Raw genomic sequence first — 17908 nt, 5'->3', positions numbered from 1 at the left:
TACTCAGATGGGCTGACAGGTACTTGGGTACTCAGATGGGCTGTGACAGGTACTCAGGTACTCCGATGGGCTGTGACAGATAATTAGGTACTCGGGTACTCAGATGCGCTGACGGGTACTCAGGTACTCAGATGGGCTGTGACAGGTACTCAGGTTCTCAGATGGGCTGGGACAGGTACTTGGGTACTCAGATGGGCTGGGAGAGGTACTCGGGTACTCAGATGGACTGGGACAGGTACTTGGGTACTCAGATGGGCTGGGACAGGTACTCAGGTAATCAGATGGGCTGTGACAGGTACTCAGGTACTCGGGTACTCAGATGGGCTGACAGGTACTCAGGTACTCGGGGACTCAGATGGGCTGACAGGTACTCAGATACTCGGGTACTCAGATGGGCTGTGACAGGGTTGAGCTGTGTCAAAGTGACAAGCCGCATCCCCGATCACCACTCTGCACGCGCCCTAGGTGCGTGCACGAGTGCTGTGAATGTGCACAGTACATGTGACCGGCTGAGATTGGACATGGCTGGTCACGTGTATCGGGGGGTGGATGGGGTTGGCAATCACACAGATCAGGATGGGCTGTGTCCGAGGGACACACCTCATCCACGATCGCCGCGCTGCGGGCCCGAGGACGTCATATTACGCTCACCCAGTATGGGAGATCCCATCTGTGGGCGTCATTTGACTATGGCCCGTTATTGAAGTGGTTAAAAAAATGCCTTTAGGGTGCATTCCCTGTTAAAGTGGTTTCTAGGGCATGATGAGCTTTTAATGGATTCTGAGGTTTATAGAAGCTTCTTTCATCTGCCCTGGGCCTGTTCTTTTGCCCCTTTATAATCAGTGGCGTTGTGTCCATAAAGGGCACAGGAGCGCTGACCCCTGCTCTAATCACCATAGATAGATTCATGCTTGCATGAATCTATTGTGGCTGCTGACACCCCTTACTCAGGTGCCCGGTCCATTTTTGAGTGCCGGGCATCTGAATTACAGTGGCGGGGGTGTTTTTTGGAAGCACCTGAGTAGAGCCATAGGCTCTAATAGGAGCCAAAAAAGGTGAACAGCGGACGCAATGCTGTGCATTTGCTGTTCACTCGGCTGTGTGTTAGCAAATGGAAGGATTCGCTTTGTTAACACTGAATCCGCCTCTCAGCCAGTCAGGTTGCCGGGTCTGTTACCGGTCACCTGCTACGAAATGTCAGGCGCTGTGATTGGATTGGATGCCTGAGAGAGGCCGGAAGAAGACATGGGGGATGTGCAGGAGACTGCCGCTGACCTGCTCCGGGACAGGTAAGTGCTGCATCTGATGGGGCACACTGGTGGCATCTGATGGGGCACACTGGCGGTAACTAATGGGGCACACTGGCGGTAACTAATGTGGCACACTGGCGGCATCTGATGGGGCACACTGGCGGCATCTGATAGGGCACACTGGGAGCATCTGATGAGGCACTGTAGCGGCAATTGATGGGTACTCTGGCAGCATCTGATGGGGCACAGTAGCGGCAATTGATGGGCACACTGGCAGAAATTGATGGGCACAGTGTCATCAATTGATGGGCACAGTGACTTCATTTGATGGGCACAGTAGCTGCGTTTGATGGCACAATGGCTGCGTTTTATGGGCACAGTGGCTGCGTTTGATGGGCACAGTGGCTGCATTTGATGGGCACAGTAGCTGCATTTGATGGGCACAGTAGCTGCATTTGATGGCACAGTGGCTGCGTTTAATGGGCACAGTGGCTGCATTTGATGGCACAGTGGCTGTGTTTGATGGGCACAGTGGCTACATTTGATGGGCACAGTGGCTGCATTCGATGGCACAGTAGCTGCGTTTTATGGCACAGTGGCTGCATTTGATGACACAGTAGCTGCATTTGATGGCATAGTAGCTGCGTTTGATGGGCACAGTGGCTGCATTTGATGGCACAGTATCTGCGTTTGATGGCATAGTGGCTGCATTTGATGGCACAGTAGCTGCATTTGATGGCATAGTAGCTGTGTTTGATGGGCACAGTGGCTGCATTTGATGGCACAGTATCTGCGTTTGATAGCATAGTGGCTGCATTTGATGGCACAGTAGCTGCGTTTGATGGCATAGTGGCTGCATTTGATGGCACAGTAGCTGCGTTTGATGGCATAGTGGCTGCATTTGATGGCACAGTAGCTGCGTTTGATGGCATAGTGGCTGCATTTGATGGCACAGTAGCTGCATTTGATGGCATAGTAGCTGTGTTTGATGGGCACAGTGGCTGCATTTGATGGCACAGTAGCTGCATTTGATGGCATAGTAGCTGTGTTTGATGGGCACAGTGGCTGCATTTGATGGCACAGTATCTGCGTTTGATGGCATAGTGGCTGCATTTGATGGCACAGTAGCTGCATTTGATGGCATAGTAGCTGTGTTTGATGGGCACAGTGGCTGCATTTGATGGCACAGTATCTGCGTTTGATGGCATAGTGGCTGCATTTGATGGCATAGAGGCTGCATTTGATGGCACAGTAGCTGCATTTGATGGCATAGAGGCTGCATTTGATGGCACAGTAGCCGCATTTGATGGCACAGTAGCCGCATTTGATGGCATAGTGGTTGCATTTGATGGAACAGTAGTTGCAATTGATGTTTTTTTTTTTTTTTTTCAGTTTGTTTGTGCCCTCCCAAAAATGTTGAGCATCAGCCGCCATCGCTCATAATTTAACTTTTTTTTTTTTTTTTTACCTTTACAGAAACAAAAGTCTGAAAACAAAAATAAAAAAGCAAAAATAACATGTCAAATTGACAATACACCAAAAACAATCAAATACACACAAACATGAGAAAAGAAAACACACTGAAATTCACACTGAAATTCATTAAACTACCTTAACACCCCCCCCCCCCCCCCTCAAAAAAATAAAATAAAAAATAAAGAATAAGAAGGCCCCCGTAGCAAATTGATGAAAAAAAAATTTTTTTTTTCAAGTAACCTATGCAGCCCGGTGAACAAAACTGAGAGCTCACACTTTGGCGACACTGAAAGCAATTTTGTAAAAAAAAAACACTGCTCATCCCTCACAATTAGCTGTATATATGTCTGTTCAGGAGATCTGAGAGGAAGAGAATTGTAACAAAAAGCAGAAATCATCAGCTGTGAGTCATTCGGCAACTGAACATGAGAGGCTTTGCAGTCAAGTGATAGCTCAGTCCCAGATCGCGGCGCCCAACGCCTAACAATGTGCAGAGCAACACTAAAAAAAAATGTTATTTTTCTTTATCTCATAGATTTAGCCCAGTTATGTTTATTGTTGTTTTCTGGCCTTCCTGGCACTGCGTCACGCAGCCCCATCTATCTAAAGCCACCGCCACATAATGGCCATCGTGTCAACCTGACTCTGTACTTATAACGGCCTGTGTAGGCTCTTTCGCATCTTCCTTGGTCTATCTGTCAAACTCTGTATACACCACAAAAAAAAAAAAAAAAACAATAGTGTCAGGTATTGAACACAAGTCGCTGCAGAGCCGAATGCTCATAATTCTTTTTTTCCAGAAAAGGAACCTTGTGTCTTCTATCTGAGCTTTCTTTTGTTCCAATTGCAATTATGTTATCTTATATTGATACATCTGGCCCTCGCCTTTCTTTATTAGTGATGGCCGAACGGTTCGCCCGGCGGTCGTTTCGCGGCGAATTTCCGACATTCGCGGTCCGCACGTTCGAACGCCTTTTTCCGTCGTTCGCCGCGGCGGACTTACGTGTTTAATGTATACAAGAACTTTAACCTTTGGTGACACGTTTATCATGTGATACAGGACAGCCAATTGAGACATGACAGCACATGGACACTTGTACATTCCCCCTAACCTATAAATACACCCGATCCGGTGGCCATTTTACATTCTTTCTTCTGTTAAGATAGGGACAGGTTCCTGTGTGGAGTAGGGAGAGATAAACCACTAGCTATTTGGTACACAAAAGTTCTTTTCAGGACTGGTATAGGTGTTAGGTGTTGATAGGTTTGCTGTGCTGCTGATTCTTGCAGCAGCCTGAGTGTCTTTTGTTAGTTTAGAGAAAGGGAAAGGACGGTGTATGCTACAGGGACAGCCAGATTAGTCTTTCATCATCATCATCATCATCATCATCATTAGCTGTTACTATCAAGGTCCACAAAAGAGCTGTTCCAGTAACCACTAATCGTTCTCTTTTTTTGCCAATTTGTATAGGGACAGGAAGGAAGCAGTGTTGTCAGGCAGTGAGGGTAATTTTAAAGACTTGCTGTTATTATTAGTTCCACAAAGGTTCTTTTCAGGACTGGTATCAGTGGTACAGTAATAGGCTTGTACATGTATAATATTCTTTCTTCCAAATATAGAAAGGATATTATACTTGACTGCTGCCCTTCTGCTGCAGTCTGCTAAACATTCACAACTCACTTGTTCCACAAAAGTTCTTATAAGGACTGGTAACTTGGTATAGGGTGCTACGGTACATAGGCTTGAGTGCGGTACAGTCTGCTGTTCTGTAAGGACCGCTATCGGTCCACAATAGATAGGGTTGACGTGCACCACTGCTGACCGCTGCCCTATACTGCAGCAGTCCTTCAGCGGTATAGGGACTGACGTACAGTCTGCTAATCACTAACACACAACCTGCTTGTTCCACAAAAGTTCTTATAAGGACTGGTAACTTGGTATAGGGTGCTACGGTACATAGGCTTGAGTGCGGTACAGTCTGCTGTTCTGTAAGGACCGCTATCGGTCCACAATAGATAGGGTTGACGTGCACCACTGCTGACCGCTGCCCTATACTGCAGCAGTCCTTCAGCGGTATAGGGACTGACGTACAGTCTGCTAAACACTAATACACAACCTGCTTGGTCCACAAAAGTTCTTATAAGGACTGGTAACTTGGTATAGGGTGCTACGGTACATAGGCTTGAGTGCGGTACAGTCTGCTGTTCTGTAAGGACCGCTATCGGTCCACAATAGATAGGGTTGACGTGCACCACTGCTGACCGCTGCCCTATACTGCAGCAGTCCTTCAGCGGTATAGGGACTGACGTACAGTCTGCTAAACACTAATACACAACCTGCTTGGTCCACAAAAGTTCTTATAAGGACTGGTAACTTGGTATAGGGTGCTACGGTACATAGGCTTGAGTGCGGTACAGTCTGCTGTTCTGTAAGGACCGCTATCGGTCCACAATAGATAGGGTTGACGTGCACCACTGCTGACCGCTCACCTATACTGCAGCAGTCCTTCAGCGGTATAGGGACTGACGTACAGTCTGCTAATCACTAACACACAACCTGCTTGTTCCACAAAAGTTCTTATAAGGACTGGTAACTTGGTATAGGGTGCTACGGTACATAGGCTTGAGTGCGGTACAGTCTGCTGTTCTGTAAGGACCGCTATCGGTCCACAATAGATAGGGTTGACGTGCACCACTGCTGACCGCTGCCCTATACTGCAGCAGTCCTTCAGCGGTATAGGGACTGACGTACAGTCTGCTAATCACTAACACACAACCTGCTTGTTCCACAAAAGTTCTTATAAGGACTGGTAACTTGGTATAGGGTGCTACGGTACATAGGCTTGAGTGCGGTACAGTCTGCTGTTCTGTAAGGACCGCTATCGGTCAACAATAGATAGGGTTGACGTGCACCACTGCTGACCGCTGCCCTATACTGCAGCAGTCCTTCAGCGGTATAGGGACTGACGTACAGTCTGCTAAACACTAATACACAACCTGCTTGGTCCACAAAAGTTCTTATAAGGACTGGTAACTTGGTATAGGGTGCTACGGTACATAGGCTTGAGTGCGGTACAGTCTGCTGTTCTGTAAGGACCGCTATCGGTCCACAATAGATAGGGTTGACGTGCACCACTGCTGACCGCTGCCCTATACTGCAGCAGTCCTTCAGCGGTATAGGGACTGACGTACAGTCTGCTAAACACTAATACACAACCTGCTTGGTCCACAAAAGTTCTTATAAGGACTGGTAACTTGGTATAGGGTGCTACGGTACATAGGCTTGAGTGCGGTACAGTCTGCTGTTCTGTAAGGACCGCTATCGGTCCACAATAGATAGGGTTGACGTGCACCACTGCTGACCGCTCACCTATACTGCAGCAGTCCTTCAGCGGTATAGGGACTGACGTACAGTCTGCTAATCACTAACACACAACCTGCTTGTTCCACAAAAGTTCTTATAAGGACTGGTAACTTGGTATAGGGTGCTACGGTACATAGGCTTGAGTGCGGTACAGTCTGCTGTTCTGTAAGGACCGCTATCGGTCCACAATAGATAGGGTTGACGTGCACCACTGCTGACCGCTCACCTATACTGCAGCAGTCCTTCAGCGGTATAGGGACTGACGTACAGTCTGCTAAACACTAATACACAACCTGCTTGGTCCACAAAAGTTCTTATAAGGACTGGTAACTTGGTATAGGGTGCTACGGTACATAGGCTTGAGTGCGGTACAGTCTGCTGTTCTGTAAGGACCGCTATAGGTCCACAATAGATAGGGTTGACGTGCACCACTGCTGACCGCTCACCTATACTGCAGCAGTCCTTCAGCGGTATAGGGACTAAGAGTTTTGTCACAGGGTCATTTAAAAAATGACATGCAGAGGAAGAGGCAGGCCCTTCCGCAGGGGTGGTAGGGGTAGGGCAGGAGCAACAGGCTTGAGCCAAAGTGGGAAGTTGCAGAAGGTGCGTTCAATTACTTTAAAGGATGCACCAGACTTGGTTGAGTGGCTCGCTCAGCCTTACTCTTCTGCACCCTCCTCATCCTCTCGATCTGCACCCTCTTCTTCACTCTCTGCTATGTGCACCCCCAAAGACACTACCACCAACAACACGACCACCACCACCACCACCACATACCTTCCGCTTGAGTCACTGGAATTATTTTCCGATCCATATCAAGAGGACATTTCTGATGCGCAGCCACTCTTGGTATTGGATCAGGAAGAGGAGGTAGCAACAAGCGCTACTCAGCAGTCTGACGCCAGTACCCAGATCAGCCCAAGGAGGAGGTTGGTCCCCGGTGTTGCTGCCTACTCCGAGATCTCTACTTATAGCGGTGGGGAAGGTGACGTTGATGATGACGTGTCTAGTGATGTCACGTGGGTGCCCACAAGAGAGGAAGAGGAGGGGAGTTCAGAGGGAGATATGGACCAGCAGATAGGGAGGAGAAGCAGCAATGACTTACATTGCACAGCAGGGACAAAGCAGACTGCAAATGTATCAGGAGCGAGTCATCGACCATGTACGGTCACATCTGGCGCTCCCAGGACACCGGCACATGGCTCCGCAGTGTGGGCTTTTTTTAACGTGTCCGCTGCTGACAATAGCGTTGCCATCTGCAATCTTTGCAGTCAACGCGTTAGTCGCGGTAAGCCCAATACTCACCTAGGGACGACCGCCTTAAGAAGGCACATGAGCAGCCATCACCGAGCCCAGTGGGAGCAACGGAACACACAAAGCCACACTGCAGGCTCTCACCGTCCAGCCTCGTCTTCTACTTCTCCTTCTCCTCTCTCCTCACAATTGTCCTCCACTCCACCTTCCATCACGCCAAGCTCACATTTTTCTGCAAAAAGGCAGGCTTCCGTGGGCCTAATGTTTGAGCGTAAAAAAATGATGATGCCGGATAACCCTCTTGCCCAACGGTTGGCGGCTGGCTTGTCAGAACTCATAGCCCGCCAACTACTGCCATATAAACTGGTGGACTCGGAGGCCTTTCGCAAATTTGTGGCCATTGGAACACCACAATGGAAGGTCCCAGGAAGGAAGTATTTCTCAGAGAAGGGCATCCCAGAGCTATATGGCCATGTTCAGCGGCAAGTGAATGTATCTCTGGCACACAGTGTCGGTGCCAAGATACATCTGACCACAGACACGTGGTCTAGCAAACACGGGCAGGGAAGGTATATCAGTTTTACTGCCCACTGGGTGAACCTTCTGACGGCCGTCAAGCATGTAACCCGTGGCACCCGTGTAGATTTGGTTTTACCGCCACGGATTGCATGCAGGCCTGACTCTTCTTCTCCTCCTCCTACTCCATCCTCCTCCCTCTCCTCCTCAGCTGCCTCCTCCTTTTCCGCTGCTAGCGTCTCTTCCACTGCACCGCCCAAGCTCCCCAGAACCTATTCCACATGCCAGGTGAGACGTTGCCATGCCGTGCTGCGTCTGTTGTGCCTGGAAGCAAAGAGCCACACTGGCCCGGCACTCCTTTCAGCTTTGCGTTCACAGGCAGATGAGTGGCTAACACCGCTCAATTTGACAGTTGGTAAAGTGGTGTGTGACAACGGTGCCAATCTGCTTAGCGCATTGAAACAGGGCAAAATCACGCACGTGCCGTGCATGGCACACGTCTTAAACTTGGTCGTGCAGCGATTCCTTGTCAAATACCCTGGGGTCCAGGACATCTTGCGGCAGGCAAGGAAAATCTCGGCCCATTTCAGAAGATCTTACACGGCCATGGCTCGCCTTGCTGACATTCAGCGGCGACACCATCTGCCGGTCAGACGTCTTATTTGCGATTGCCCGACGCGATGGAACTCAACCTTCTATATGCTTGATAGGCTGCTCCAGCAGAAACGTGCAGTTAACGTCTACCTGTATGAACTCTGCGAAAGAAACGGTTCTGGGGAGCTGGGTTTTTTTTCACCGCGCCAGTGGCTGCTCATGCGCGACACATGCAGACTTCTGCGGCCATTTGAGGAGATCACCAAACTGGTCAGTCGCAGCCATGGCGCCATCAGTGACATGGTACCTTATGCCTTCTTTCTGGAGCGTGCATTGCGTCGTGTCATTGATCAGGCTGTGGAGGAGCAGGAGCGGGAAGATGAGGAAGTCGCAATGCTGGATGAATTCCCAGGGGGGGCTACTCTATCTGAGACAAGTCAACAACAGGAGTCTGATGAGGAGTCAGAGGAGGATGGTGCCGGGGCGGATGAGCAGGAGCAAGAAGAGCATGCTTTAAACCTTTCTGGGATCCCTGTTGTGCGAGGATGGGGAGAGGAGAATGAAGAGGACGACATTATCCTGGATGATGAGCAGGAGCCAGGCCACCACACCGCTTCCACTTTAGTGCAAATGGGGGCCTTCATGCTCCAGTGTTTTAATAGGGACCCCCGTATAAAAAGCATGAGGGTCAAGGACCAGTACTGGGTGGCAACGTACTTAGACCCCCGGTACAAACACAAAATGGCGGAAATGTTACCGCCGTCGCAGAGGGCTGTCAGAATGCAGCACTTCCAGGCCTTGCTTCGAGAAATGCTGCATTCTGCTTTTGCGTGCGCTGGCAGAGGAGCAATTCCCACTCCCAGAGAAGGATTTGCGGGTACCAATCCAACAGCGCCTGCAAGAAGAGGCCGGTTTGAAGATGTGTTGGTGACTTCGGATATGAGGTCATTCTTTCAGCCGACCCATCGACAGGTGTCATCCGGATCCAGCATCAGGGAACGCCTAGACCGTCAGGTGTCCGACTACATTGGGTTAACGGCCGATGTGGACGCTCTGAGGAGTGATGAACCCCTAGACTACTGGGTGGGCAGGCTTGACCTCTGGCCAGAGCTTGCCCAATTTGCAATCGAACTGTTGGCTTGCCCCTCATCCAGTGTCCTGTCCGAAAGGACGTTCAGCGCAGCAGGGGGGATTGTGACCGATAAGCGTACTCGCCTAGCTCACCACAGTGTTAACTACCTCACATTTCTAAAAATGAATGAGGCATGGATCTCGGAGGAATTCAACACATGTGACCAGTAGACCATGTATATGTCTATAAACTATTTTTTTAATCAAGCACACAGATCTTCTTAATTCATTTGGCTCACTTCCTTGACCCAAAAAAGCACACCGTACTATATGCCCCTACCCTCCTCTTTGAAGAGGTTGAGCGGTGTCATATTTCTACTGGGGCTGCTTATGATATCCCTGTGCTGTGCTGACTTCCTCCTGGGGGTTCTTATTATGAAGGGATCACACTATCCCTGTGCTGTGCTGACTTCCTCCTGGGGGTTCTTATTATGAGGGGATCACACCATCCCTGTGCTGTGCTGACTTCCTCCTGGGGCTGCTTACGGTGCTGCTGTCAGTGCTGTATGTCACGGTGCTGCTGTCAGCGCTGTATGTCACGGTGCTGCTGTCAGCGCTGTATGTCACGGTGCTGCTGTCAGCGCTGTATGTCACGGTGCTGCTGTCAGCGCTGTATGTCACGGTGCTGCTGTCAGCGCTGTATGTCACGGTGCTGCTGTCAGCGCTGTATGTCACGGTGCTGCTGTCAGCGCTGTATGTCACGGTGCTGCTGTCAGCGCTGTATGTCACGGTGCTGCTGTCAGCGCTGTATGTCACGGTGCTGCTGTCAGCGCTGTATGTCACGGTGCTGCTGTCAGTGCTCTGTATTACGGTGCTGCTGTCAGATGCCTCTATCACGGTGCATGTGTCATTCCGGTATGTCACGCTGCTGGTGATCATCTCCTGCACCCTCTTCTTTGCCTACCCTGGTCCCTGACCTTCCCTCTCCTCCATTGCCTTCATTAGCTCCATAGTCCTGAATTGTTAGAACAATTTCCCAAATAAAATAAAAATGCTTGTAGTTATCGATCCCAAATTCACCTCATACATGTATTATGTCATTGTCCAGATGGTGGGACTACGTTTTACCCCCTAATAATTACCACGTGGCCGCAAATTCGACATGAAGGTTTGCAAAGTTCGCCTCCCATTGAAGTCAATGGGGCCCGCGGCGAACGGTCGGTTTCGCGAACGTTTGGGTCCGTTCGCATTTCGCGTTCGCGAAACGTCCCGTCGGAAGTTCGTCCATCACTATTCTTTATTTTAAATTGCATTGAAGTCAAGTGGCATTATGTTGCAGGTAGAAAAGCAAATGGACACCAGTGTATTTATCAAGATGGGACGATTTAAGTTGTGTTAATAGGATTTTGGGTAAGCCTTGTACACACGATCGGATTGTTGGCCAACAAAACCGTAGACTTTTGCACGAAGGGCGTTGGCCCAAACTTGTCTACTTGTCTTGCATACACACGGCCACACAATTGTTGGCCAACAATTACGAATGCAGTGATGTACTACCAGGGGCGGACTGACCATTCGACCACTCGGGCACTGCTCGAGGGCCCCATACCACTAGGGGGCCCCATCAGGGTTGCCAGCCTCAGTAAAAACAGGGACAGTATGTAAAAATGTGTGTGTTTTTTTTTTTACATCTGTCTCTAAAATGTCCCTTACCGGCAACCTTTTGGCCTAAAAATTCAGAGATCATAGTTGCCCCACCTCTCCAGTACCTTCTCAGCCAATAGAAACATGTCTGTGTATACTGTGTGATTGTATACTGTGTGTGCGTGTTTTTGTGTCCACTGTGTGGCCCCATAATCTCTGATTGCCTGGGGGCCCCATAATCTTCTATTGCCCGGGGGCCCCATGAGTTTTCAGTCCACCCCTGCATACTACATTGTTTTTTTCAGCTCTTTAGCGCCACCCTTTGGGCTCCTTCTGCTAATTTCCTGTTAGTAGAAGTTTGGTGAGTGTTGATTCGCGCTTTTCACTTCAGGATTTTCATTTTGCACTTTTCATTTCGCGCTTTTCAGTTTGCGCTTTTCAGTTTTTTGCATACACATGGCCACACAATTATTGGCCAGCAGTTATGAACGTAGTGACGTACTACGTTGTTTTTCAGCTCTTTAGCGCCACCTTTTGGGCTCCTTCTGCTAATTTTGTGTTAGTAGGATTTTGGTGAGTGTTGATTCACGCTTTTCATTTTGTGCTTTTCGTTTAGCACTTTTCAGTTTGCGCTTTTCAGTTTGTTGAAAATAATTTTGCAATAACTCCATCGGTATCACCAGCAAAGCAGCTTCATTATTATCCCAAAAAAAAGAAGAGAATTGGCACTGCATTTCGAGATTTCATAATTTGCCACGTCATAAATGTTAATTCTCCATTACGAACGCTTGTTTACAAGACCAACCGCTTCCAGCTCATCCTTGCTTCCGATCATGCGTGTTTGTACTTTGGACTTTTGTCCGATGGACTTGTGTACACATGCTGGGAAAATCCGACAAAACACATTTGTCAGAGGAAAATTTTTAAACCTGATAGCCAACATTTGTTTGCGGAAAATCCGACAACAATTGTACAAAGGGTCGGATTTACCACAAACAGCCTGTCATTGAACATTTCCCGTCGGAAAGTCTGACCATTTTTTTGGTTGATGAACTGCGTGCTCGTTTCAGGATGACAAAGTTGATCCTACTTGGTTTTGTAGGTGATTCCACTCCCTGGAAAGTAGTTCAGTGATAGCTTGAAAAAAAATTTGACAGTGGCACTGAGCGCGCCGCTGTCAACGGCGATATGCCGTGAGTGGTGGCTCCCGTGCACATGCGCGGGAGTGACGTCATTGCGATGCATAGTAGTCCATTATGCTTTACCTTTGCAGGGAATCAAGGAGGAAGTAAACTCATCAGGGTTTACTTCCTCTTTAGCTGTCCTTCAGGCTTTGGGGGGCCAGATTGTGTCCAGTGGAAGTAAAAACTGCCTCAATGTCAGTGGGCATAGACAATACCCCATCATTGGTTCTAAAAGGAGGAATAGTGCCCCGTTGTTAGTATCAATGTGAAAAATAGTGCCATCATTGGTGTCAGTTGGTGGAATAGTGGCCTAAGAGCCAGATAGAGACAGACAAAAGGCCACATCCGGTCCCCAGGCCTCAGTACAGAGACCACTTGTATAAGGGAGGAATAGTGCCACATTGTTAGTATCAATGGGAACAATAGTGCCATTGTTGGTGTCAGTTGGTGGAGTAGTGGCCCAAGGGCCAGATAGAGCCAGGCAAAAGGCCACATCCGGTCCCCAGCCCTCAGTTCAGAGACCACTTGTATAAGGGAGGAATAGTGCCACATTGTTAGTATCAATGGGAACAATAGTGCCATTGTTGGTGTCAGTTGGTGGAGTAGTGGCCCAAGTGCCAGATAGAGCCAGGCAAAAGGCCACATCTGGTCCCCAGCCCTCAGTTCAGAGGCCACTTGTATAAGGGAGGAATAGTGCCACATTGTTAGTATCAATGGGAACAATAGTGCCATTGTTGGTGTCAGTTGGTGGAGTAGTGGCCCATGGGCCAGATAGAGCCAGGCAAAAGGCCACATCCGGTCCCCAGCCCTCAGTTCAGAGACCACTTGTATAAGGGAGGAATAGTGCCACATTGTTAGTATCAATGGGAACAATAGTGCCATTGTTGGTGTCAGTTGGTGGAGTAGTGGCCCAAGGGCCAGATAGAGCCAGGCAAAAGGCCACATCTGGTCCCCAGCCCTCAGTTCAGAGGCCACTTGTATAAGGGAGGAATAGTGGCACATTGTTAGTATCAATGGGAACAATAGTGCCATTGTTGGTGTCAGTTGGTGGAGTAGTGGCCCATGGGCCAGATAGAGCCAGGCAAAAGGCCACATCCGGTCCCCAGCCCTCAGTTCAGAGACCACTTGTATAAGGGAGGAATAGTGCCACATTGTTAGTATCAATGGGAAAAATAGGGCCATTGTTGGAGTCAGTTGCTAGAATAGTGGTCCATGGGCCAGATAAAGACAAGCAAAGGGCCACATCCAGGCCACAGATTGGCGACCACTGGTATAAAGCAGCAATAACAAAGAAGACCTCTGTGCAGATCGCCTTTGGATTTCATGGCCCGGAAACAGTATACAGCCCAACAAAACCCCACAATTTAAGAGTGACTGTGTCATCAGATTAAGTCTGTGAATGTTCTCAATTGTTCTGATTATGGCATAGCTAATAGTTGTAAGTCATGTTTAACTTCTCTGTGCCACATTCATAGTCATGTTCAACTTCTCTGTGCCTATGCAGACTTTCTGACATCAAGTATGGAATGATGTAACTATAACAGAATTCTAGAACTTTCGCACCACCCGTCCTGTACTAGGATAGCCAATATCTGCCTTGGCACATTCCATGGAGATTGGATGAAGGTGTCAATGTACAGTACCTGTATAGAAGTAAATGGTGGGGTACTTCCTGACACTCATTAGAACTGAAGATGTGGCACAGAAAAGTTGAATATGACTTACAACCAGTAAGCTACTAACCTGCATGTAACCAAATGAGCCAGAGCCTTTGCTAAAGGAAGAGCGGACTATGAATATATAATTGGCAGTGCCTCCACCTAGAACAGGGCTCCACTGTATGTAGAGATGATCCCTTTCTAAAAAAAAATTACTAGTAACTCACCTGAAATAACTGAGAGCAGTAGTGCTAATACACCCAGCATAGATTTCTAATGCCGCGTACACACGACCGGACTTTCAGGCAGACTAGGTATGACGGGATCAATCCGATTGTGTGTGGGCTAGTTTGACTGCTTTTTATAAAAAAAAATCAGACGGACCTAGCAATAGAACATGTTTCAAATTTATCCGATGGACTAAAAATCAGTGCTAGTCCAACAGACCAAATACGACGCAAGGGCAGCTATTGGCTAGTGGCTATTGAACTTCCTTGTTTAGTCCCGTTTACATCATCACCTTCAAAATGAACGGACTTTCAAACGGACTTAGTCCGGTCATGTGTGGCCAAGTCCGCTCGTTCAGAAAGTCCGTCTGACCTCTGCCGAAAAGTCCTCCGGGAAGACTATTGGACGTAGTGCGTCGAAAAGTCTGGTCGTGTGTACGTGGCATAAGAGTAAAGATACGCAGACATACCAGCAGGTGATTAGTGTGCCATTATATATGATAAAGTGATGGCATTACATACAACCAAAGCAATAGCAGGAAGAATGTACATATGTCTGAGAAGAACAGTGTATACATATATATATATATATATATATATATATATATATACAGTATATATCCAGATGTAGAACTAAAGGCCTTTAACCCCAATACCTCCAATTAGGCACTGTGGTACAGTTCAGTTGCAGGGACCCCTGATGAGCTAGCTTGCAAGACATAAAACAGACTGCATCTGTGGAGCGGTGGCTTCCTGGGGATGCTTGTACAGATGAAAACACAGATGGGTGAAGAAGTATGGAACACGCCACCTGCAAGGCAAATCAGGCCCATCTAGCCGATCTCTTGGTCCCTAACCTGACTATAGGCTATCAATGCTATTGGACCAATACCTATCGAAATGGCCATCAGGAGCCTATCCTGTTGCTACTCTGAGCTGTTTACCATTCCCTAGGCTAATACTAGCTTGGGACCCCCCACCCCAGACCAAAAAGGGACACCACTGCTTTAAATAATGGGTGGTAGATATAAACTTCAACACAAACCAGTGAAGCCTCAACAGATATCTCTGATTCCCACACAGGAGTGACAGTAAGGGCATTTTCACACTGAGACGGTGGGGGGTGTCTGTGTTTTTTTAGCGGGACTTTTTGCTAGTGTCCTGTAAGCGCACCGCCCAAGTGTGAAAGCACTTGGGCTTTCACACTGGAGTGACAAGAGAGGCGATTTACAGGGCGCTTTACAGGCAATGTTTTTAGCGCTAAAACGCCTGTAAAGCGCCTCAGTGTGAAAGCGGCCTAATATAACAAGCAGTGAGCTACACAGTGCAGTAACACTTGCCTACTGTTCCCTTTTTTCAGTCTGGATGGATACAGAACAAAATCAGCCTGCATCATCTTCAGGCTTGCTTAGCATGTGTCTGGCCACTCTCTCTCTCACTTCCTGTTAGCCCTTGTACACACAGTCGGACATTCTGCCAACCAAATCCGTTGGATTTTGTCCGACGGATTTTGTCCGATGGATTTTGTCCGACGGATTTTGTCCGACGGATTGTGTCCGAAACTGTTGCATACACACGGTCGGACTAAGTTGTTGGAAAATCCGATCATTTAGAACGTGATGACATTATTTCGTTACGATGGGACTACGTTCAGGCTAGTAGCCAATAGCTTTGGTGTAGGAATTTGATCTGAGCATGCGTGTCCGATCGGAATTCTCTATACATGATTGGAGTATGTCCGATCGGACCAGTTGGTCAGAAAATATTTCCAACAAGTTGGAAAATTGGGTCCGATGGATCTTCCGACGGAAACAGTCCGATGCAGACCACACACAGTCGGATTATCCGACAAAATGGTCCGATAGGACACATTCTGACGGATTCTCCGACCGTGTGTACAAGGGCTAAGACAGCCCCATATATATCCTTCAGGGGTCTCCAAGGGCAGGAAACAACCTTTTAACAGGAAGAATCCATTTGTAATAACAAGAACTCTATGATAGGTACCAAGTGAAAGTAAAGGAGCGCCTGGTATCCAGTAAATGCAGGTATTAAAGATGTTTTATTTGAAGTTTCAGCAATAAAATGAGGCCAACACAATAAAAATCGGACCGATAGATATCCAAACGCTGCATGTTGCCTCTGAACACATCAGTGTTTGGAGATCTATGTGCCGAAGGCACCCCCCCAGTAAGTCAATTTTTTTTTTCACAAGAGAAACAAGACCATTTTTTAACAACTTTTTTTAGCAGCCCTGATGAAGGGGGAGTCCTTAGTCCTCCGACACGCGTTTGCCTCATTTTATTGCTGCAACTTCAAATAAAAAATCTTTATTGCCTGCATTTTACTGGTTCCCGGGTGCTCCTTTTCTTTCACTTCTTTCCAAGCAAATGCAAAGTCAACCACAAGGCCGTACCCCGAGATAGCAGCCCAGGCCCTAAAAGGGCTCCCCACCACCTTTTCCTTTAACCGGGCACGAACCTCAAGACCAACTCTTCCCTTCTGCCCACAACCTACATAAGCTACAGCAGTGTCTGATTGAGTCAGTCCAGCGCGATCTTCACCTCCTCTCCTATGATAGGTACCGGACAAGAATGTAAACAACCTCACAGACAGTGTACAAAAGAACACTTCCCTACACAGGTATACTCATACATGCAATGCGGAAGCCATTATTGAAGAATGACAGAGATCTGACTGAGCTGTGTGTGTTAAAAAAAATAAAAAAATCAACTATCACTTCTATGGTTCCGAACAGTAAAAGCTTTTATCTATTGGTGCATTTAAGCTGGATACACACCATACAATTTTCTTAAGTTTTCTTTTTCCTTTATAATTGGAGGTCAAACCTTAAAGCGGAGTTCCACCCATTTAAAAGTCAGCAGCTACAAAAAGTCTATCTGCTGACATTTAATAATCAGAGACTCACCTGTCCCCCGGTCCAGCGATGCGGGCGCACAAAGCCCCGATCCTCTCCCCCTCCTCTCTGCGGCACCGGAATTCTAAATGTGGCTTCACAGCTGGCCGCACACTGCGCATGCACGAGCAGCGCTGCGCACTGTGAATGACCGGGCAATCTTCTGGGTCCTGTGACGTGTACCAGAAGATTGCAGGGTGGAAGTGGGGGGAGGTGATTTTCCTTTCCGGTGCACCGCAGTGCCAGGGGAGGACGTGGGTGCTGGGTGCCTGTAAAAACAGTGTACCTGCTTCTCCCCTTCCAAAAAAAATAAAAAATGACATGCCAAATGTGGCATGTCAGGGGGGTCACCAGTATTTAAAGTGGAAGTTCCATTTTTGGGTGGAACTCCGCTTTAAGAGTTTCAATTTGTATGCAATCAGGCAGGTCCTTGCACTACATAGTTTTGGTAAATCTAAAGGAAATCAGACAACAAAAGTTGTATAGTGTGTGTGACGGAACCAATCCCACACTCCGATTGAGTGCTTCCGTCAGTATACCGCTTCCTAAGTCTGAATATAGATAGCAGATATTCCAACCGCTCACAAGCACAAAACAAGACGACACTTGCTGAGCTGCTCAACATGGACTCATTTATTAGAACCAAAATGACAAGTATTTATAATACAGTAGAAGACTAAAACCTAACCTAATTAGCATGAGCTAATTATCTAATCATCGACCCAGACTAGTTGTCTGAGAGATAAGACTTTT

The 17908-nt window shown here is 47.9% G+C and overlaps 1 protein-coding gene across 1 annotated transcript in view; it reads left to right on the top strand.

Annotated features, from left to right (window-relative positions):
• The first annotated feature begins 1245 nt into the window (after positions 1 to 1245).
• LOC143956609 (uncharacterized) overlaps positions 1246 to 17908 on the top strand; it is a 104742-nt gene continuing 88079 nt past the window's right edge. The window contains exon 1 of the mRNA XM_077466821.1: positions 1246 to 1289. Coding sequence (XP_077322947.1) covers positions 1246 to 1289 — 44 coding nt within the window. The remainder of the gene's footprint in view (positions 1290 to 17908) is intronic.

This window comes from Lithobates pipiens, unplaced genomic scaffold, assembly GCF_037356315.1.
Source record: "Lithobates pipiens isolate NorthernLeopardFrog02 unplaced genomic scaffold, aLitPip1_a1.2 Scaffold_37, whole genome shotgun sequence".
Taxonomy (NCBI): Eukaryota; Metazoa; Chordata; class Amphibia; order Anura; family Ranidae; genus Lithobates; species Lithobates pipiens.
Note: the sequence above shows the minus strand (reverse complement) of the source record. Positions and strands in the feature narration are given on the sequence as shown.